Source organism: Lissotriton vulgaris, chromosome 7, assembly GCF_964263255.1.
Source record: "Lissotriton vulgaris chromosome 7, aLisVul1.2, whole genome shotgun sequence".
Taxonomy (NCBI): domain Eukaryota; kingdom Metazoa; phylum Chordata; class Amphibia; order Caudata; family Salamandridae; genus Lissotriton; species Lissotriton vulgaris.
The window spans coordinates 1,740,285,566-1,740,305,404 of record NC_141695.1 but is presented as its reverse complement, the minus strand read 5'-3'; the positions used below and the strand labels follow the sequence as shown (position 1 = coordinate 1,740,305,404).

At 46.8% G+C, this 19,839-nt stretch overlaps 1 protein-coding gene across 1 annotated transcript in view; it reads left to right on the top strand.

Moving 5' to 3' along the window:
• The window catches only part of SYCE3 (synaptonemal complex central element protein 3), a 200,334-nt gene that overhangs the window by 117,779 nt on the left and 62,716 nt on the right, over nt 1-19,839 (top strand). The window contains exon 2 of the mRNA XM_086929093.1: nt 2,669-2,777. Within this exon, the coding sequence (XP_086785219.1) occupies nt 2,669-2,777 (109 nt within the window). The remainder of the gene's footprint in view (nt 1-2,668; nt 2,778-19,839) is intronic.

The following is a 19,839-nucleotide window of genomic DNA, read 5'->3' as shown; positions in this document are numbered from 1 at the left end:
TCAGGTAGCAGAGCAAACTCTACAGCAGGTGCATTCATGCACTGCATTCGTTCACAGATGTGTTTGGCAAATATTATGCGCAGAGCATGGCTCTCAGAATGGTAGTAGCACAGCTTTCCCAGGAAACCGTAGTGACCCGCGACAAGCACCACTAAAGGCTCTCTGGGTGGGGGACAGAAGCTTGTGGCCAAGGAATAAAGTTATTCGCTCGCTCAAGTACTGATAACGCGAGGGACGCAGGTGGACAGGACTACACTAACAAGCATTTGCAATGCAATAGGACTCGCAGTTAGGCGAGACCTATTGCATTGCATCACAGACAACGGGGGTAGGTAGCATGAACAATGGGAGTGCGGGCGGGGGAGGGGTTGAGAAAGCATGGACAACGGGAGGGAGGGGAGAGTAGAGAAGGCTTTAATGAAAATATTGCTCACAGTCTAAATCCCACTACAGTGTAATACTCAAAGTAAAGGGGCCAGTAGCCATGGGAGGGTACAAATGACTACATGGCCATAGTAAGGAGGGACTAAAAAGCCTCATAATCAATCAGAAGGCAGCATATACGAAGGACAATGACACAAGCCAATTAAAAACATGGGCGGAGCTTCCACTCCATACTCCATTACTGCATGCCTCGCGGAGCGAGCAGCTCATGCTCTCTGCCACTATAGGCTCCACCTAAAATGTGACTTTTTCAAGAGAGATGAAAGAAAGAGATTAAAAATAATACATAATAGTGCATTTGAAAGCATGTAGGGTCACTAATGCTTAAACTAAATGAAAATGTGTATGCTTTGAAGACTCTTTCTCTATCTCTCGTTGCCCTCTCTTTATCAGTATATTGTTTTCTTCCAGCACTTGCTCCCCCGTTGCTTTTAGTTTTTCTCCTGCTATTCTCTCATTGTTAGAGCTCCCTCTCTAACCTCTTTCTATAGTTTTTACTTCTCAATGATCTTTCTGACACTCCTTCCTTTGCACTCTCCAAATGCCCTTAGAAGTTTGCATCCTTCTTCCTGCAACTTTCTGCCTCTAACAATATCTTCTCTGTAGGACTTCCTGAAAAGAGCAATAGCTATATGAACAAAAGGATTGATGTAGAATACAATAAAATAAATATATTTTAATAGAATAAGACTATCAGTCACGTTAATTTCATAAAACTATTTGCTGCACATCATTCGATTGGAGCAGAAGTTATGAATTTCCAGTAGCGGCTGCTATGCTGCTATTAAAAAATGTGGGAGGGCAGCGCAGGGAGCAGCTCTGGGGGGGGAGGGGAATAAATAAAAATATAACAAAGCACTTACCTGCTGGCCGCTGTCTCTGTCCTCTTCTGCTCCTGTCAACTCCGGCAGGCTCCCAGACTCCCTACTCCAATCTAGACGCTGCTCTCCTGCTGGTAATACCCAGCAAGAGAGCAACACCAGGATTGGTCTGAGTGGCTTAGTTTGCTGCTCAGTAAGGGCCTGGGAGCCTGCACCTGTCTCCACCCGCCTGTGCAACACAGCTCGGGTGAATAGATTTAAATGCGCATGTTGGTTTGGCCATCCTAAGACGTCCGGCCAAACCAACATGGAATGGAATGAAATGTAAAAGGCTCTTGTATCGCGCATGGCTACCGGGGGGCATCCCAGCGCTGTAGCAGGACTGCGGGCGGGAGGGTGAGAGTCCTTAAGGGAAGAGCCAGGTCTTCTGCTGTTTCCGGAAGGCCAGATAGTTGGGTTCTTTCTGGAGAGCGGGGGGAAGGGAATTCCAGAGCTTGGCTGAGTTGTATGACAAGAGGCGGCCCCCTGATCTGGACCTCCTAATTCTAGTGACCACTGCCAGATGAAGATCATCGGACCAAAGTCTTCTCGAGGCCTTGTAGGGTGTAACTAGGGCCTTGATAAGGGGTGGACCATTTCCCTTCAGGCATTTATGGGCAATACATAAAGCCTTGAAGTGAATTCTCTCCTGTACCGGGAGCCAGAGGAGGGAAAGAAGAGCGGGTTTAGCTGAGCAGCAGCTGCTCGTTCCAGTGTGTAGTCTCGCTGCCGAGTTTTGCACTACCTGCAGCCTGGTGGTTACTGAGCTTGGAGCACCTAGATAGAGGGAGTTACCACAGTCTAACCTGGACAGGATCAGGGCCTGGATCAAGAGTTTTTTGGCTTGACTAGGGAGCAGGGGTAGGATTTTTCGGGTCGTTCTGAGAATGCCATAACACTCCGCGGCGGTCTTTCGTTGCTGGGTCTTGAATGTGAGTTCTTGGTCTAGCCAGATTCCCAGGCTCTTTTTTTTGGGTTTGGTAGTAGGAGCTGGGCCCATGCAGACTGGCACATTTACAGCAGTGCTACCACTGCTGTTGTCAATGAAGATGACCCGGCTCCGCCCCGCCCTGGACTTTGCTCAGCAAGGAAAATTAAAGTGATACTAATATGCTTTATTAACATTTTTTTTCTTTTTTCACTGCTGAGAGCAGTGGGGTAATGCTCCTCCGCCTTAACGGAGGAGACGCTGTGTGAATTTCTACAGTTCTCCTGATTACTGGTGTTTGCGGAGCCTTGCTTGGTCCCATGAATGGTATCCCTTGGGTCTAAAAAAAATTCTTAATATTTGGAGTTTAAGTTGTGATAGCCAGTGGCATCAGATTCCTCTAAGTGAAATGACTTTTGATATCTATCTATTTCAGATGGCAGAATCTGAACATTATGACAAGAATTATGACAGTGTGACAAAAATGCTACGAGACTTGAACAAAGATCTTGAAAAAATGTTAGAAGACATGGAGAAAATATCAGGTAGTTTTTAATGCTAAAAATAATATTTACACAGTAATGCTGGAACAATCCAAATCCATATTTGGCCATGGTTTCCCTATAGTTGTGACGCTTTCTCCGTCAAGCAAAGTGTCTAAACTGGCACTGGCCTGTGAAGTAATAAGCAGGCACAGGTCTGATGTCTGTTGTAAAATTGATCTTTTTCCTCTTCTTTGATGTAATATTTAGGTGCATTGCACTGGATAACATTCATGTTGACCATTTTTTCTTTGTGCGAAAGGTCGCTGTGATAATTCTGGGACCATGGTCTTCTCATCAAATCAGAGCTCTGTTGCCTACTGGCGATAGCATCAGTGCTACTCCCTGAGTATGTTGGGCATTTTCTTCCTAGTGTCCAGAATACAGCAACATTCCTCCTGGAGCCAGTCGGAGAAAGGAATCTCCTTCACGGATAGCCATGACACCTTGTGGTGAAAACCAGAGATCCCTGGATGCCACAAAGCCTATCCACCTGCTTTTGACCTAGCCCATTACCATTGGGACCTGGAACGGGAGGGCCATGTTTGAGACAGGCAAGATAGTCCAAGTGGCAGCGGAAATGAAAAAATACAACCTTGCCCTGCTTGGCAAGTACCTACGAGACCAGATGGACATAGTCCGGACAGAAAATCCTGGCATCAGCAGGCATATATAAAACCGCCCCCTCTAAGAAGCACAGAAACAAAGGGAATACTCAGTCCCATCCAGTAACAAGTTTCAAGTTCTGCAAGAACTAGAGAACGACAGAGACCCAGTAGAAAGAAAGTGGGAGAAGATCAAAGAAACAGTGACATCAACCTTCCAGGAAGTACTTGGTCCCAAGAGACACCAGCATAACAAATGGATCTCCACTGAAACGCTGCAAAATGCAAGAGCAAAAGAAAAAACAAAACTGAATTCAAAACCAGAAGAACAAGAGCAAAAAAAGCAAAGGCTCAAGACGAATAAACCGAAACAAACAAGGAAGCAAAGAGAAGCTTGAGAGCATACAAGCTAAGATTCATCAATGGTCTTGCTACTGTAGTTCAGGAAGCAGCAAAACCATTGAAACTTGAAAGAACTCTACAACATAGCACGGAACCTCTCCAGCAGACAATCATGTGTTTCGAAGGCTAACAACGAAGATGGTTGTAGCACTTTGGCGAACTGTTGAACAAGCCTGTGCCACAGTCTCCACCAGACATACAGCCAGTTGACAAGGACTTACCAATCGAGGAAGACATACTGCAAGCCATCAGGCATCTGAGAAATGGGAAGGTAGCAGGACCCGACAACATTCCTATAGAGACACTGAAGGCAGGCTTTGAAACATAAGTAGACAAGCTGTACTCCATGTTTGGAAGGTTCTGGGAAGAGGAAAAGGCGCTGTCCGACTGGAAGGAGGGATATCTTATCAAGATCCTGAAGAAAGGTGACCTGAATAACTCAAACAACAGAGGGATAACCCTTCTATCAACCCCAGGCAAAGTGTTCAATAAAGTCATCCTGTACAGAATGAAGGATCAAGTTGACACTCAGTTAGGAGATCAGCAAGCCGGCGTCCGCAAATATAGATCATGTACAGTCCAGTTTGCAACACTGCGCATCATCATTGAGCAGTCTATGGAATGGAACACCTCCCTCTATGTCAACTTCATCGAGTAAGAGAAGACATTCAACAGCGAGGAAAGAGAGGCCTTTTGGAAACTCCTCCGCAGTATGGTGTGCCAGATACATTCATAAAGAATCATCGGGAACTATTATGAGGGAATGGCATGTGGGATAGTCCATGGAAAGAGCTCACAGAAGCCTTCTGAGTGAGGACAGAGTTGTTTGCTCTCACCTTTTCTCTTCTTGCTGGCCATAGACTGGATCATGAAGACACCCACAGCAAGGAGAAGAAATGGGATCTTTTGGACAACTTGGACGCAGCTCAACAATCTGGACTTTGCAGATGACCTGACCCTACTCTCCCATACTCATCTGATTATGCAAAAGAAGACCAACAAGGTGGCAGCCACATCAGCACATCTTGGCCTCAACATTCACAGGGGAAAACCAAGATCCTGAAGGCTAGCACTGCCAGCACAACTACAGTTACTCCTGCAGGGGATGCACTGGAAGAGGTTGAGGCCTTCACCTACGCTGACGTCAAGGTAAGAATCGGTAAAAACAAGGGCTGCCTCATTCATTTAAAGACGATACAGAGCTCCAAGGGCCTAATTCTGCAAACCAAGATCAAGCTTTTTAACACCAACGTAGAATTTTTTTTTTTAAACCGTTTTTATTGCAGGAAAAGATGCAATTCACATATGTACAATATTACCGCCCGACTTTCTTCAATAGTAAGATATACACAGCCATTTAGCCCACAACCCGGGGGTCGGGCGGCGTCAGTCAACGGGTCAGCCTGCTTGCCATCGTGCACATATGATTGCTGTTTCATTCGGAGTAATCGAACCTGCTTTTAACATTTTCGCCCCACACCCCTCTAATTACCCTCCCCCCAATCCCTCCCCTTCTGCCCAACTACCCACCAACCCCAACTCAACCCTCCCCCCTAGTGCTCGACCCTGCGCCTAAGCTATGCCTCAAAGTTCCTATGTGTGTGCAGTCAGGAGTGGTAGTGTCGTGTTGGGAATGTGCAACTGGTTAGCGATTGGGTACTACTACATTTGACACAGAGAGGCTGTCCTCATCTTCTAGCGCGCTGTCCCTGAGTGCCTGCACTAGCATCTCCCATTCCATGGCCGCTTCCAGCGCTTTGTCGTCTGACCTGCAGCGAGCCAACTGGTACCTAAGCGTGCTCTCGCTCGCGGCCCATTTAAGCATTTCGTTAGTCCACCTTCGCAGCGTTGGGCATCGTTTCGACTTCCAATTCCTCGTTAGTTCCCTTTTAGCTAAGATCAGACCCATGTCCACAAATTTGCTAGAAATCCTGTTCTTGGGCGTATGCGGGAAACAGTGTAATAAGCCCACCGCCTTGGAGATTTGTAATTCCCGGTCAGTAACCGTATTCAAGGTCTCAATAACCTCCCTCCAGTAATCCCGCAAGTGTGCGCAGTCCCAGAGCATATGGCCCAGGTCCGCCCCCACTGTGTTACACCTGGGGCACGCCGCATCCGCCACTCCGAAGTACTTTTCAATCCTCCTGGGTGTGAGATATGCAATACATAGAAGTGGATCAGCTGAAATCGGGCGTTCCTTGTACTCTTTCTCGCTCGCCGCACTATCTGCGCCCATGTGGTATCGGGGATCTCAGTCCCCAGCTCCAGCTCCCAAGCCTCTTTCAGCGTGGTTAGGGGTTGCAGCGTTTCATGTGACATTCACTAATAGAGGCACGTCACTGCCTTGTACGTACCGGCCGCCATCATTGTGTATTGACAAGCCATTGACGTCGGGGGCTCTTGAGTCCCCTCCTCCCAGTGTGCCTGCATCGCGCGTGTTATAGCTGCGTGCATTAAAAAGTCCCCCTTCGGAAGGTCAAAGCGGTCTTGCAGCGTTTGGTAGGGGATCAGTTCCCCGTCCTCATACAGGTCTCCCAGTATCTGCAGTCCAGCCTCTTCCCATCCCTGTAGCCTCGACCAATCGCCCCCATGCGGGAGCTCCGTTACCATACCGAGGGGTATCTCAGGCGCGTACATGCATCGCACCCCGGCCCGTTTCTGCGCTCGGTTCCAGCAGAGTCTGTACGTCTGCTCTTCCAGCGACAGATCCCTAAGAAACAGTTTTTGCTGTAAGGTGATGAAGGCTAGTACATGGCGGGGGGTGCCCCCCTCTCTGTCCTCCTCCGGTCCACGGTACGCCCGCGCCACCTCCTGCGTGAAGGTCTGCAGCTGCGCAGCCAGGTAGTATAGCTCAAAGTCGGGTGTGGTAAATAAATTTACCGTATCATTTTTCCATACAATTATAAGTCAAAGGATAGCTCAATAAATGAGAGGCAGAGTCTGTGGAATCTAAGTCATACGGGCTTTAATGGAATTAATACCATATGGTATGGACATCGGGTTCCATCACCACGAAGGCTCAGGCAGGGATATTCAACTTTTTATTAACAGTACACATTATATATAGTAAAACAGTATACTTGATTCCAATGCAGTAGGCGTTACAGGAGAAAGAGAGAGATAAGAACACATGTGCGTAACAAGAGGCGTGTAAGAAGGCGTACACATGGGCGTGCACTTGACATGTCAGAGAAACGTAACATGAAACGTCACAAGTGGGTGGATGCTTAGTGAAAGTTTGCAGAGTCGGCAGAAACTTCTAACCTAGATGCGCGCGTAACTGAGCATGACGTGTGACTGGGGAGAACTGGGGGCTTTGACTTTTGCACGAGCAGAGGAGACTGATGTCTGGGGTGTCAGAACGACCTGCACTTATGGCATATCTGGTATCTCATGTTTGGAGGATGTAGTGTCTGAAGCAAAAGGTCTCTCGGGCAGAGGCCGTTCATTACTGAATGCTAGTGCGTGCGTATGAATCTTCATGTAGAGTGCGGGGGCCATGGGCCTACCATGGTAACGGGAGCAGTAAATTGCTTGCATGGAGACAGGAAGGCAGGGCCCTTTGCTCTGCAGCCGGGAATATGTTTACCTATTTCACTAGACTGGAATGTGTTTTCGAGGAGGCTGAGCAGATAACTGTAGGCAAAATAACGTTTTGGCAGGCAAGCAGGCCGAGCCGGGCACCGCTTGTCTGTGCAGGATGTAAGGCAGAGGTCAGGGATGCATACCTAACCTGTAGCTTTCAGGGGCAGAAATGAACTTGGAGACTCGTTAAGGGCCTAGCTCGACTGGGCAAGGAAACATGGAGAAAACGTGTGCTTTATTCAAAAGTGTACCATGTAAAGACGTTGGCACCATAGGTTTAGAAACCTAATGAACTGGATTTTCATGCATGACTGGACAGCGGACATGTTAAGGTTTGACGCAAATCCATATGCGTCTCTCTAGCATGAACAGAACGAAAGTTACACGACATACATGGAACATGGGTGCATGGATAGGGTGCGAGTAGAGGGACACCTTGGCTACCTGAAAATTTCTATTACCTCATTCCCTCCTTGGCCCCTACCTCACCCTCTAGGATATATCGATATTCATTAGACCATCTATCTGTTCATATAACATCATTTGCTCATCTTTCTTCATTCGGGAACGGGAACGTGAACTTGGACGGGGAATACAAGCTGTGGCGCACAAGCCGCAAATCGCTGGCCCACATTGCAGACATAGACAACAACTGAATACAATAAGCAGTATTATTCCAAGAAATGATAGCAATTTCCATCCCCAGGCGGACAATACACTCCAGAGCCAACCGTACCAAGTCCAGGTGCCTGGATTCTGGTGAAACAGGTGAGCTATTTCGTGAAGCCTAGTTATAGCCTTATACACGGATGGCGCGTTATTTGGAATGAAAACGCAACAACTGGATCCGATGACTCTACAAGCCCCGCCCCTATCGGCCAGTATGACGTCAAGGACAAGGCGATTTTGAAGAACTACAATTCTCATAGCAGATTGTTCTTCAGTCAGGTTACCTAAAGCAAAAATAGTTTCGTTCACTACCACTTCAAGTGTTCTCGTTAACCTGTGGATTATTTTACTGTTCTGGACAGGACCTATGAACCAGAATTATCCTTTAACATAATCCTTATATTGATCCCATGCTGATTCGGAATAATCAATAACAGGAGGAAGGTCTCTTCTGTGTCTAATATTCACAAGCCGTGAATTTCGATGATAATCAGGCGGGGCTAGAAAAACAGGTGGCAATAGGAACGCAATATAACACGTCCCATCCCAATCAGGGGGCAGATGTACATAAGCTGTATGACCACAAATAAAATAAGAATGGCGTGAGGCTTTGAAAGTAGACTTTCCTTTATCACTAAATTCGACCACAGTATTACAATCACTGTGTCCTAGGTGTACTGAACCATTCTTTCTAACACATAATTCACCTTTCACTGGTAAAACTGTTATAAACGGCAAGTTCGAATTAGTCTCGGACTGGACGTTCAGGATCATGAGATTTGAGGGAAAAGTTACCTAATGCATACACTTCATTTCTAGATCAGTCCCTATCCTTTGTGGGAGACCGTCTGCGTCTGGGAACACGCTTTATTCATAACTGTATTCAGGTTCCCCCATATCCAATTGCCTTGGGAAACCTTGGACTTACTATCTAAGGAAGACATTAAAGCAAACCATGCACCACATGAACCATTATGTGTGAACGGGTAAGGAAAGAGGGGCAGAGCTCCCTTGTATTTCTGATAAGGTGGGAGTCGGCCGCATACCCAACAATTCGTGGCATTGCTGGTCTGGTGAGTATGATGTAACATACGAATGAATGTATTGTTGCGCATTGCTAATCGATAGGATAATTCGTGTGGGGGCAGGTCGCTGAAAGTGTGCTCTGCGGAATCATTAGAGGAAGTATGGTACATGTGAAATGAAAGGAGAAAGAAATCATGTAACCAGAAGCTTACACATATTATCAAAATGCTCAGAAGAAACATGAAAATTAATGTTATCACACACGACTGTGCAAGTTCTTACAATATAGTCTGGGGTGGTGCTAGCACCTCCAAGGCAGGAAGCCCTTTGTCCAAGCCTCCCCTCGTGGAAGGACTCCCAACAGCAGAGGTCAGACTTGTGTCTGTGGTGGCAGCATCCATTTTGTGATGCTGAGGCTCTGAGTTAACTTTAACCGGGTTCACAGTTACATACATGTCGTGTCCTCTAGAAGGGTGGAATGCTAACCCCGTCGCCAGAATTGGCGAGGGGTTAGTATTCCAATTCGTATGACACCTTACTCGACATGTTTTGATAAAGCGATACCAGAGTTAGCATATACCGCGAGGATTATAATGCACTTAAGAGTATATGGTATGCGTTATCATGGAACAGCTATTAGGACTTGGTTCCGGAAGCTGCAAATGGGCTCAGCTCATGCCAGAGCACCATCTCACACGATTCCAAGCACTCTGCCTCAGGATTGTCAAGGCCTGCCATAGGAGTGACTGATTAGGAATACGGGTGTCCATTTTAGGGTTAGATATAGGTATACTATATCTAAAGCAAAGGGTGAATACACCACCTTGCCCCAGCTGTCGTGCAGCCAGTTGTGTCAGATTTAGATGGCCAGCCAGGGGTGGCATAATACATGCTGCAGCCCCTGGTAGGCCCTGGGTACACCTATGCCCTGAGTTACAGGATCTGATAAGGTGGCCCAGTACCAATTGGTAAATGCACCTAAGGTACACGTGTCAATTTAGTGAGAGAACAGCAAGGCTGTGGGTCTGATTAGCAGGCCCACAGCCAGAGAAGTCGTAAACCAGTGAAGCAAAAAGCAAAAATCCGGGGTGATCATAGGATTGCAGACCCTACTCTCCCACAGGGAGTCACAAAAAAATTGGACCAATCGGCAAAAAAGGTTTTCTCATCAGCCAGCATGGCCTTCAAATCCACGAATGCGACATGCCTTCTGGGGCGTTATATTCTCACACTTATGGACACTTTGCCACCAGGAGGGCTGCTTGGCTGAAGACTTCTGAGTTTTCTCCTGATGTGCAGGCGACTTAGATAGATCTCCCTTTTGATGTGTTCGGGTCTGTTTGGCAAGAAGGCAGACGCGGCCTTGGAAAGGTTTAAGGAGAGTAAGGCTACGGCTAGGTCTCTAGGTCTGCAAACCAGAGGTTCTTCAAATAAGAGATTCAGAGGACTTCCTTTCACTCATACAAACAGCCACAGCAGCAGCAGCAGAATTCTCTGTATAAATCCTACAGGGGCAGATTCAGGGGCCGTGCTCGAGGTCATCAAGCCTCTTTTCCCTCCCTCTTCCTCTTCCCACCCCCCTCCTGCTACAACAAAGCAGCCCTAGATCCACCATTCTGGATCATGTTGGTCCTGTGGGGGGTCGGCTTACTTATTTTCTACAAAATTGGGAATTGGTCACATCAGACCTTTGGGTTCTCAATCTTGTGGAGAATGGGTATGCTCTTCCCCTTTGGGAATTTCTCCCAAATTACCCTCCTTGTCAAGGATTTTGCACGGAAGACCACCTACTTCTCCTGCAGGAGGAAGTCCTAGCGTTACTGAGAAAAGTTGCGGTAGAGGTGGTTCCGGGGCAGGAAAGGGGTCAGGGATCTTGAACCTCTTTTTGAAACAAGAGAAGTTCAAGATGCTCACCCTTGCGCAGGTTCTTCAAGCGCTGCAGCAAGAGGACTGGATGGTGTTGATCGACTTGCAGGATGCGTATTTCCACATTCCAATCCTGAAGTCACACAGGAAGTATCTCCATTTTACGGTAGGAACGCAACATTACCAGTTTGCGTTTTTTCCGTTTGGTCTTACTACTGCACCTCGAGTCTTCACCAAGGTGATGGCGGTGGTGGCAGTCCATCTCAGAAGGTCGGGGATTCCAGTATTCCCTTATCTGGACGACTGGCTGATCAAAGCAGAGTCGCCAGAGAAGGTGCTCCATCATCTGCAAATTACAACTCAGTTGTTGTACAGGTTTGGTTTCTCGATAAACGTGCCCAAATCTCACCTGGTGCCCTCTCAGCGCAACCTGTTCATGGTGCGGTACTGGATACCACTGTGTGTCGGGCATTCCCTCCTCCACAAAGGATTCTCGACATACAAGAATGATTCCTTTATTTTACAATGGAGCGGTTGTTCCAGTCCTGAAGGTCCTTCGTCTGCTCGGTCTGATGGCTTCCTGTATTAATTTGGTCAACCATGCACGCTGGCACACAAGGGCACTCCAGTGGTGCCTCCGTAATCAGTGATATCAGCACAGCAGAGATCTCAGGGAGTCAGTGAGGATCTCCAGAGAAGCTGCGGCCAATCTGTCTTGGTGGAGCGTGGAAGGCTATCTGTCTCAATGAAAGCCCTTTCATCTGCCTCCATCGGTGGCGACAGTGATCACGGATGCCTCCACTTTAGGTTGGGGTGCTCATCTGGGGGATCTGGAGATCAAGGGTCTTTGGTCTCCAGAGAAAAGGTTGCTTCACATCAACCTTCTAGAGTTACGGGCGATGCGTTTGGCACTCAAGGCCTTCCTCCCTTCCCTTTGCGGGCAGTCGGTTCAAGTCCTGACGGACAACACTACCGCGATGTGGTATGTCAACAAACAGGGAGGAGTGGGATCGCATTGCCTTTGCATAGAGGCTCTGCGTCTCTGGTCCTGGGTTCAGGACCATCAGATTTGTCTGATGGTAAATCATCTGGCCGGAGATCTGAACTTTTGTGCAGACAGTCTCAGTCAGCAGTTCTCAGCCGACCACGAGTGGAGGCTTCATCCAGAGGTAGTTTGTCACGTCTTTCGGACGTGGGGAACTCCTCGGGTGGACCTGTTTGCTACTCACGAGAACGCTCACTGCCCGTCATTCTGCAGTCTCCATTATCCGATGCAGGGAGCTTTGGGGGACGCGTTTCAGTTGAGTTGGGGCTCACAACTCCTGTAAGCGTTTCCTCCCATACCTTTGACTCCTCGACTTCTGAGGAATATTCGCCAAGACCGGGCCCAAGTCATATTGATCGCCCCGGATTTGCCAAGAAGGATGTGGTATACAGATCTTCTCCACCTCTCCTCATGTCCTCCGCTGCGTCTCCCTCTTAGGGCAGACTTCCTCTCGCAGTCGCAGGGGCAGGTTCTACACACCCACCTACAGGACTTCTTGGTATAGAAGGGTGGACACCCTCCTCCAGGAGTGGGACTGCTGTGGGAATCTTTTCACAAGGTGAGAAATCCACTGTCCGATGTATCCATCAGAAGAACAAGTTCTCCAGTATTAGGGGTGTCTTTCATAGATTCACATGCTTGAATATTCCCCGTCGCCGAAGTGGGAGTCCATCAAGGGCAAGTGGTCGCCGATGCAACGCACGTGGCATATCAACCGGCTAGAATTGATGGCGATTTTTCTGGCGCTCAAGTCCTTCCTCCCAATTGTTCACGGAGAGTCAGTGCTAATCCAAACGGACAATACCACCAGTATGCACTACGTGAACAAGCAGGGGGGGCCAGGTCTCCGCTTCTGTCCCGCTTGGCCCAGTCAATCTGGGATTGGGCTCTTCGCCATCACATCACCTTGACAGCTGTCCACCTTCCGGGCATGTCCAACTTCTTAGCCGATTCTCTAAGCAGGTCCACTTCCTCGACGCACAAATGGGAGCTGCACCAACTGACTCTGGATCGTGTGTTCCGCAAATGGGGTCACCCGGATCTGGATCTCTTTGCGACATCGGAGAACCGGAAATGCCCATCTTATGCAAGTTGGCATCCCCATCCAAAGTCCCGCGGGAATGCCCTTTTGATCAACTGGAGCGGTCTATTCGCTTACGCTTTTCCACCGCTCCATTGATTTCACGGGTACTGTGGAAGATGCGGAGGCAGCCCTGCCACATCCTGCTGATTGCTCCTCATTGGCCCAGACAGGCATGGTTTTCGGAACTACTCCTAATGTCCCTGTGCGAGCCCATTCCTCTACGCCCTCGTCCGGACCTTCTAACCATGGACAAGGGCTTAGTGTGTCATCCAGATCCCTCAATGCTACATTTGTGGGATTGGAACCAGAACACCTTGAGTTCGCTGGTTTAAACATATCCCAGGAGTGCAGAGACATTCTAGCTCATGCCAGAGCTCCGTCTACTATCAAGACTTACAAACTTAAATGGAAGCGATTCTGTCATTGGTGCGCTACGGCCAATATCCACCCCATCCATTCCACTCCTGAGCAGCTCCTTCCATTCTTTTTGAGCCTCGCTCAGTCAGGTCTCTCTCATGCTACACTGAGAGTGTTCTTAGCTGCTATATCTCGTTTCCGACATGATGGCTCTTCATCCCTCTGTTCATCACGAATTATACGTCAATTCTTCAAAGGGATTTTTCGCAAGTTTCCACCTGTGCGTCGCCCTCCTTTAGCTTGGCACCTCAATGTTGTACTGTCTCAACTTATGAAATCACCTTTTGAGCCTATCCACAGGGCGGATATCAAGTTCATCACTTGGAAGGTTGAACTTCTGCTGGCCTTGACCTCCTCTCGTCGCGTGAGCGACCTTCATGCTTTTACTGTCAAGCCGCCTTATCTACAGTTCAAACCTGACGGGGTGGCACTTCGGACCAACCCCTCTTTCATGCCTAAGGTGCCTACGGATTTTCATTTGAATGAGCCTGTATTCCTCAAGACTTTCTTTCCGGATCCAAAATCTACGGCGGAGCAGCGCTTGCATTCTCTGGACATCAAGCGATGTCTTAAATTTTACATTTCCAGAACTGCCTCATTCCGCAAGTCCGACCAACTTTTCATTGCCTACGGACGAATGCAAAAAGGTCATCCAATTTCTAAGCCGACTATTGCCCGGTGGCTTTCCTTAGCCATTGCTTTCTGCCACCAACAAGCGGGCAAAGCATTGCAATCTTCAGTGAGGGCCCATTCTACGAGGGCGTCTTCATCCACCCCCTTGTTCGCTGGTGTGCCTCTTCATCAAATCTGCCATGCAGCGACATGGTCCAGCTGGCACACTTTCACCAAACATTACTGTTTGGATGCCATCAATGAAGTGGATACCGCAGTGGGACAGGCAGTGCTTCGCCATCTTTTTCAGTAAGGTGAGCCTCTGTTCCCTCCTCCTTAGTATTTTCCTGTGATTGCTATGATGCCTTATATGACTGTATTATAATTCTATTACTGTCTTGATTTTTTCCTTCTATGCCTAGCAATCTCAGTTTTCTAGGAGGTTACTGCTTACTATTCTATTCAAGCATGTGAATCTATGAAACACACCCCTAATACTGGAGAAGAACAAGTGTTACTTACCTGTAACAGGTGGTTCTCCAGTATTGGTGTCTTTCATAGATTCACATGCGACCCACCCTCCTCCCCTCAGAGGCTCTCTTCTCCTCATGCACTCTTGGTTACTTGTGCTACGAAAATCTGAGGGCTTGAGCTTCTGAGGAGAAGGTTCTGGAGGGTGCTGGCGCCTGATTGGCTGTAATTTGGACTAACATAATGACACTGCCTTTAATCAATTCAACAGTCTGCCTCGTTGTCTATCAAGACTCTATTTCCGTTATTTGACTTTTGTGCTCTAATTATACTGTGATGAATCTCAGTATAGTGATATTTTCTTTGTCCACTAGCAGTATCGTTCCATGTTATCCGCGTATTTATTCTTAGATAAGCATACAGGCACCAGATTTAAAATGATTTCCAATTTGGTTTCTTGTTATGATTTAAAGGTTATTCCATTTCCTTTCTCAAGTGTTGTCACCGGGGAATTCTTCAATTGTCCCACATTCAGCGTGTCACTGGTGCCTCTTCGTTCGTGTCTCACGCAGTCCACAAGAATGGTTTTTAAATTGTCCTGAGGAAGGTGGTGCGCACAGCAAAGATCCACCGAAACGCGTCGACTTGGATTTTATGTGATTGTATTGCAAAAATATTATTTTTAATTTGTGTATTTCTTCTTGAGAGTGTTTTTAACAATAAAAGTGCACAGATAGTAAGAACAACAGACTGTTGCACACATGGTATAATTGTTAGAAGCAATACATATGTGTATGTCTTTTGATTGATAAAAATGTCTTTTTTATGCTGTATTGAATTGTTTTTAACTTAAAATAATAAAGAATCTTGTCATAATACAAAACATACCGGCTACGTGGTATATATAATTTTAGATTGTAAGTGCCGTTTGTGTTTCCATGTTTGTTTAAAAAAGTAGAATGTATGTAGGTCAAGTAAATCACAGTTACTTTTACAAGAGATAAAGTAAGATATAGGAATCCAAGGGAACTCTCCTCTTTTGTTTGTTACTATTTACCCTGTTCCCTTGTCACCGAAGGGTTACTCTCTTTTGATTAAGATTGTTATTTAACTCCATTTGTCGCAATCTCTCCATTTGTCCCTCTGTCTTTTTGTCCGTTCCCTGTTCATATTTTTCTCAATCACAAATTTTACTCCATCTATCTCTATTTCTCCATTTGCCCCTCTCTATTTCTGTCCTTTTCCTGTTCATACTTGTCTTCACCACTGATTTTATTCCATCTGTCTCATTTCCTCCATTTGACCCTCTGCCTTTCGTTTCTCTGTTCATATTGCGTTCTTGAGTTTTTTATGCCTGTAAGTGTGGTGTGTTGATCTAAGGCGTATATCTGTTCTGTGTATACGGGTGCCTGATTGTCTGGTTGCTGAGATTAGTGATCATTGGGCAACATAAGCAGGATGAGATTTTGGCACCTAGAAAATTAGAGATGCACACTGCTGAGTAAATTGGAACTGGACTTCATGGGCTTTCGTCCAAAGTTTCTTTCAAGGTTGATGTGTTTCTCCTGAGTATCAAGCCATGTGAACACTTCAGATACAAGTCTAGAAACTCCGGACTATGGTCATTCTTTCTTCAACCAGCGACAGACTAATCCAGCTAAATGTGGTGGGTACATATATGATTTAGTAGTTAGTTGGGTTGAACCAAGGGGGTGTCATTATGTTTCTCAGCGCTATGCAAAAAGCTCAGTCTGACGAAACAAGACTATGTAAAACTTGGAAGACCCTTGTTCATGTGTGTTTACTTATATATTTAGAACTTTTCACAGCTGTCAGAGCATTTTACTTCAAAAGTGGTTTTTATTCAAAGAGGATATTGCAGGATACCTAGAAGAGTAAATGGTTAGGAATATAAATTATTGTTATGTCAAACAAGCAATAAATATATGAGCATACATTAGAGAAGAACAAACAGTAGGTTAAGTAGATAACTTTCCTATAGGGTGATGGTGGAATCTAAGGATCTATGATTACTCCAGTATTGGAACTTTCATAGATTCCCATGCTTGAATCATTCCCCGTCATCGAGATGGGAGTCCCCAGTGTATATATAAAAAAATAGCGATACAAACCATTAGAAATAGAAGCTAGGCTTAGGTCCATTCTAGTTTTGTAACATATCCACCTCTTTTTGTAAAAGAGACCAATCAAAATCAACAACCAATCAGATCAGCCTCACCCTCTAGAACCCTCCTGAGAGAACCTCAGACCATCAGATTTTCTACTGCACGTTGTGTTAGGGAGACTCCACTGAGCTCTGATCAGTTTTTTCCTTGTTACCTTTACTCCTAGAGTTTTTTCAACTAATTTCTTAAACTTCTTCTGCAGCTTTGTGTCAACATTTCTGAGAAAGAGAAAAAAGACCTTTTTAAAACTTGTTCCACCTGCTCTAAGAAAAGGCTTTAAGTGGATGACCCTCACAAGGACTGCTTCTATTGCCTCTACCCAGATCACAAGGCTAAAGATTGCAAGGCTTGCCGTACTTTTTCCACCTAAACCTTTGACCTTGAGAGACGTCTCCTGACCTGGCTCCAAAAGTTGAAGTCCAGGTGGAAGCCAATATCCAGTGACGATAGTGATGAGGCCTCATCAGCTTCGTCTTCCAGGAAATCTCTGAAAAGGTTGAGATCTGACCCCTCTTCTTCTGAAGACCGTCCTGGAAAAGCCTCTAAAAAGACCTCTCATAGGTCTGACAGGCAAAGTCCAAGCAAATCTCCTCAACGAGGTCCAAAGGAGAGGGAAGGACTTTCTACAGGAGTGTCTACAGTGAGGAAGTAAAGTTCTGTTCCACCATCTTCTCCTCCCGACAGAACAAAAGGACCACAAAAAACCCTCCTCTGTACATTCTGAAGGAAAACATGCCAAGAAAATTCCAGTCGACGACACTGTCGACGAAGAAGCTATCATCGTCTTTGTCGATGCGCCGTGATAAGGTACAATTTCAGTCTTCTCTTACTCGGGCAACGGGATCGTCGTCGAGAATGTCCTTGCCTTTATCGTCCACGGTGCACCATTCATCATTGAGGATAATGACGACGCATAAGAGGTCAACAGTGATGGCGAAGTTGTCGTCGACGATGTTGACGACGAGAATAATGACGGCCGTGGTGACAATGACTACTACGGCGACAGCATCGACAGTGATGAGGACGGCATCGGCGATGGTACTGACGATGGCAAAAACTACATCGTCAATGACCTGTCGACCACCTTGGCAATGGAGAACATTTCTGAGGTAAACAACAGGAAACGTCGCATTACTCCTGAGCTCACTTTCCCCAGCAAAGTAACACCTCTGCTGCCTACTCACCTCCTAGAAGAGGAGGATTCGGAGAAGGAAGGTCCATATGGGTATGCACATAGCCCTTCTGAACCGCATGTTAAGTGCCAAGACCTGGATTCAGAAGATGAATATGGAGAAGAGCAGGTTTGTGATCCTCCCCAGGACTATCATGGAGGTTACCAGGAGAAGATGTTTTGTATGCCGGTTTGTATGCCATCCTCCTTGAATTCGGACTTACAGCAAATGCTCTCAGACTTTAGAAAGAGATTTCCAACTCCATCTCAGGAACAGATTTCAGCTCCTGTTGTTCTACCTGCAGGGCCTTCCACCCCTTGGCTGCCACCACCACCACTATAATTGATTGTGGATCCACCACCAATAACTCCACTTATCCAGGAGGATACCTCAATGATGACCAGGATTATGCAGATCTCCCGGATCCGGACAAAGTATGGGATGATTATATTATCCCTACTCCTGCTTCACCTTCACCCGTGCAAGTGGATTCTCCATCTGGGGACATAGGTGGTTTCCATAATTTGTTAGAAAGGGCAGCTAAGAGATTCGAGCTTCCTATGCCATCGGTACAGTCTGAGTGCTTCTTGTACGATTTCAAAGAGCTCTTCAAGAAGTCTGTGAGATCGAGTCTTATCGTTGGTCACGTTTGGGAATAGGGGCTCAAAGTTATGAAGACCTTAGCTACAGTGGTCCTGGTGCTTCCTCGTTTAGAGAAGAAGTATGAAGCCTCAGAGGATAGCCCGGCTTTCTTGGTGAGTCAGCCGAAACCGGACTCAGTGATATCTCAGGCAGCACAGAGGAAGTCTAAAAATCCAGCGGCTCCTCTAACAACACCTCCAGATACAGAGGGCAGATGCTTGGACAATGCTGGCAAAAGGTTTTCATTGATGTCAAGCCTGCTCGTCAAAGCGGCTAACGCTTTAGCCATCGTGGGGTGCTACGACCACCAAATGTGGTGTGACCTCTCTCCCTAACTAGACCAGCTGCCCGATGACAGCAGGGCTAACGCGAAAAGGATTCTCCAGGAAGGAGAAAGGACCTCCTCCGAGGTGATTGATTGCGCAATGGACATTGCAACAAATGTGTTCCATTCCCTGGCTGGAGCGGCAGTCCTTCGTCGCCAGGGATGGCTTCGAGCGACCTCGCTTCGACCTGAGGTTCAGAAATAGATTTTGGACCTTCCTTTTGATGGAGAGACGCTCTTTGATAAGCACAATGACAATGCTCTTCAGGACATTAAGAAAGATACGGACACAGCAAGATCTTTAGGGACACTTTAATACCGCAAGGTCCCTTTTCGTGGTGCAAGGGGCAGAGATTTCCTCTCATACAGAGGAGGTTACCAGCAATATGGGTACTCCTCGTATACGCCTGCCTCGCAATCTTACCACCCGCAGTATAACCAGCGGCAGGGTCAGTCCTGGTCATATTCAAGATCAACGAAAAGAGGAAGAGCAGGACGCCCGGGGAAGGAGTCCTCAAAGCGTCAATAGCGGCCTGCTGGCTCTGTCTACTGTTCCTCCCCCTCATTTAACTTCTGTGGGGCAGGATCTCACATTACTTCCAAGAATGGCAATGGATAACATCGGATCATTGGGTTCTCAATATCATCCAATTTAGCTACACTCTGGAGTTTGTCCATCCTCCTCCAACCAAGCCCCCTCGCGCCATCGTAACAAAACATCTTTGTCTCCTGCGTCTAGAGGTCCAACAGTTGTTGCAGAAAGGGGCGATAGAACCAGTCGCTATCTCACAAAAAGAGAGGGTTTCTACTCCTGGTTCTTTCTAGTTCGAAAGACTGTAGAAAAGTGGCACCCTATTCTACATCTGAGGGAGCTCAATACCTATCGCATCAAACAGTAATTTCGTATGATCTCCTTGCAGGACATACTTCGACATTTAATTTCAGGAGATTTCATGGC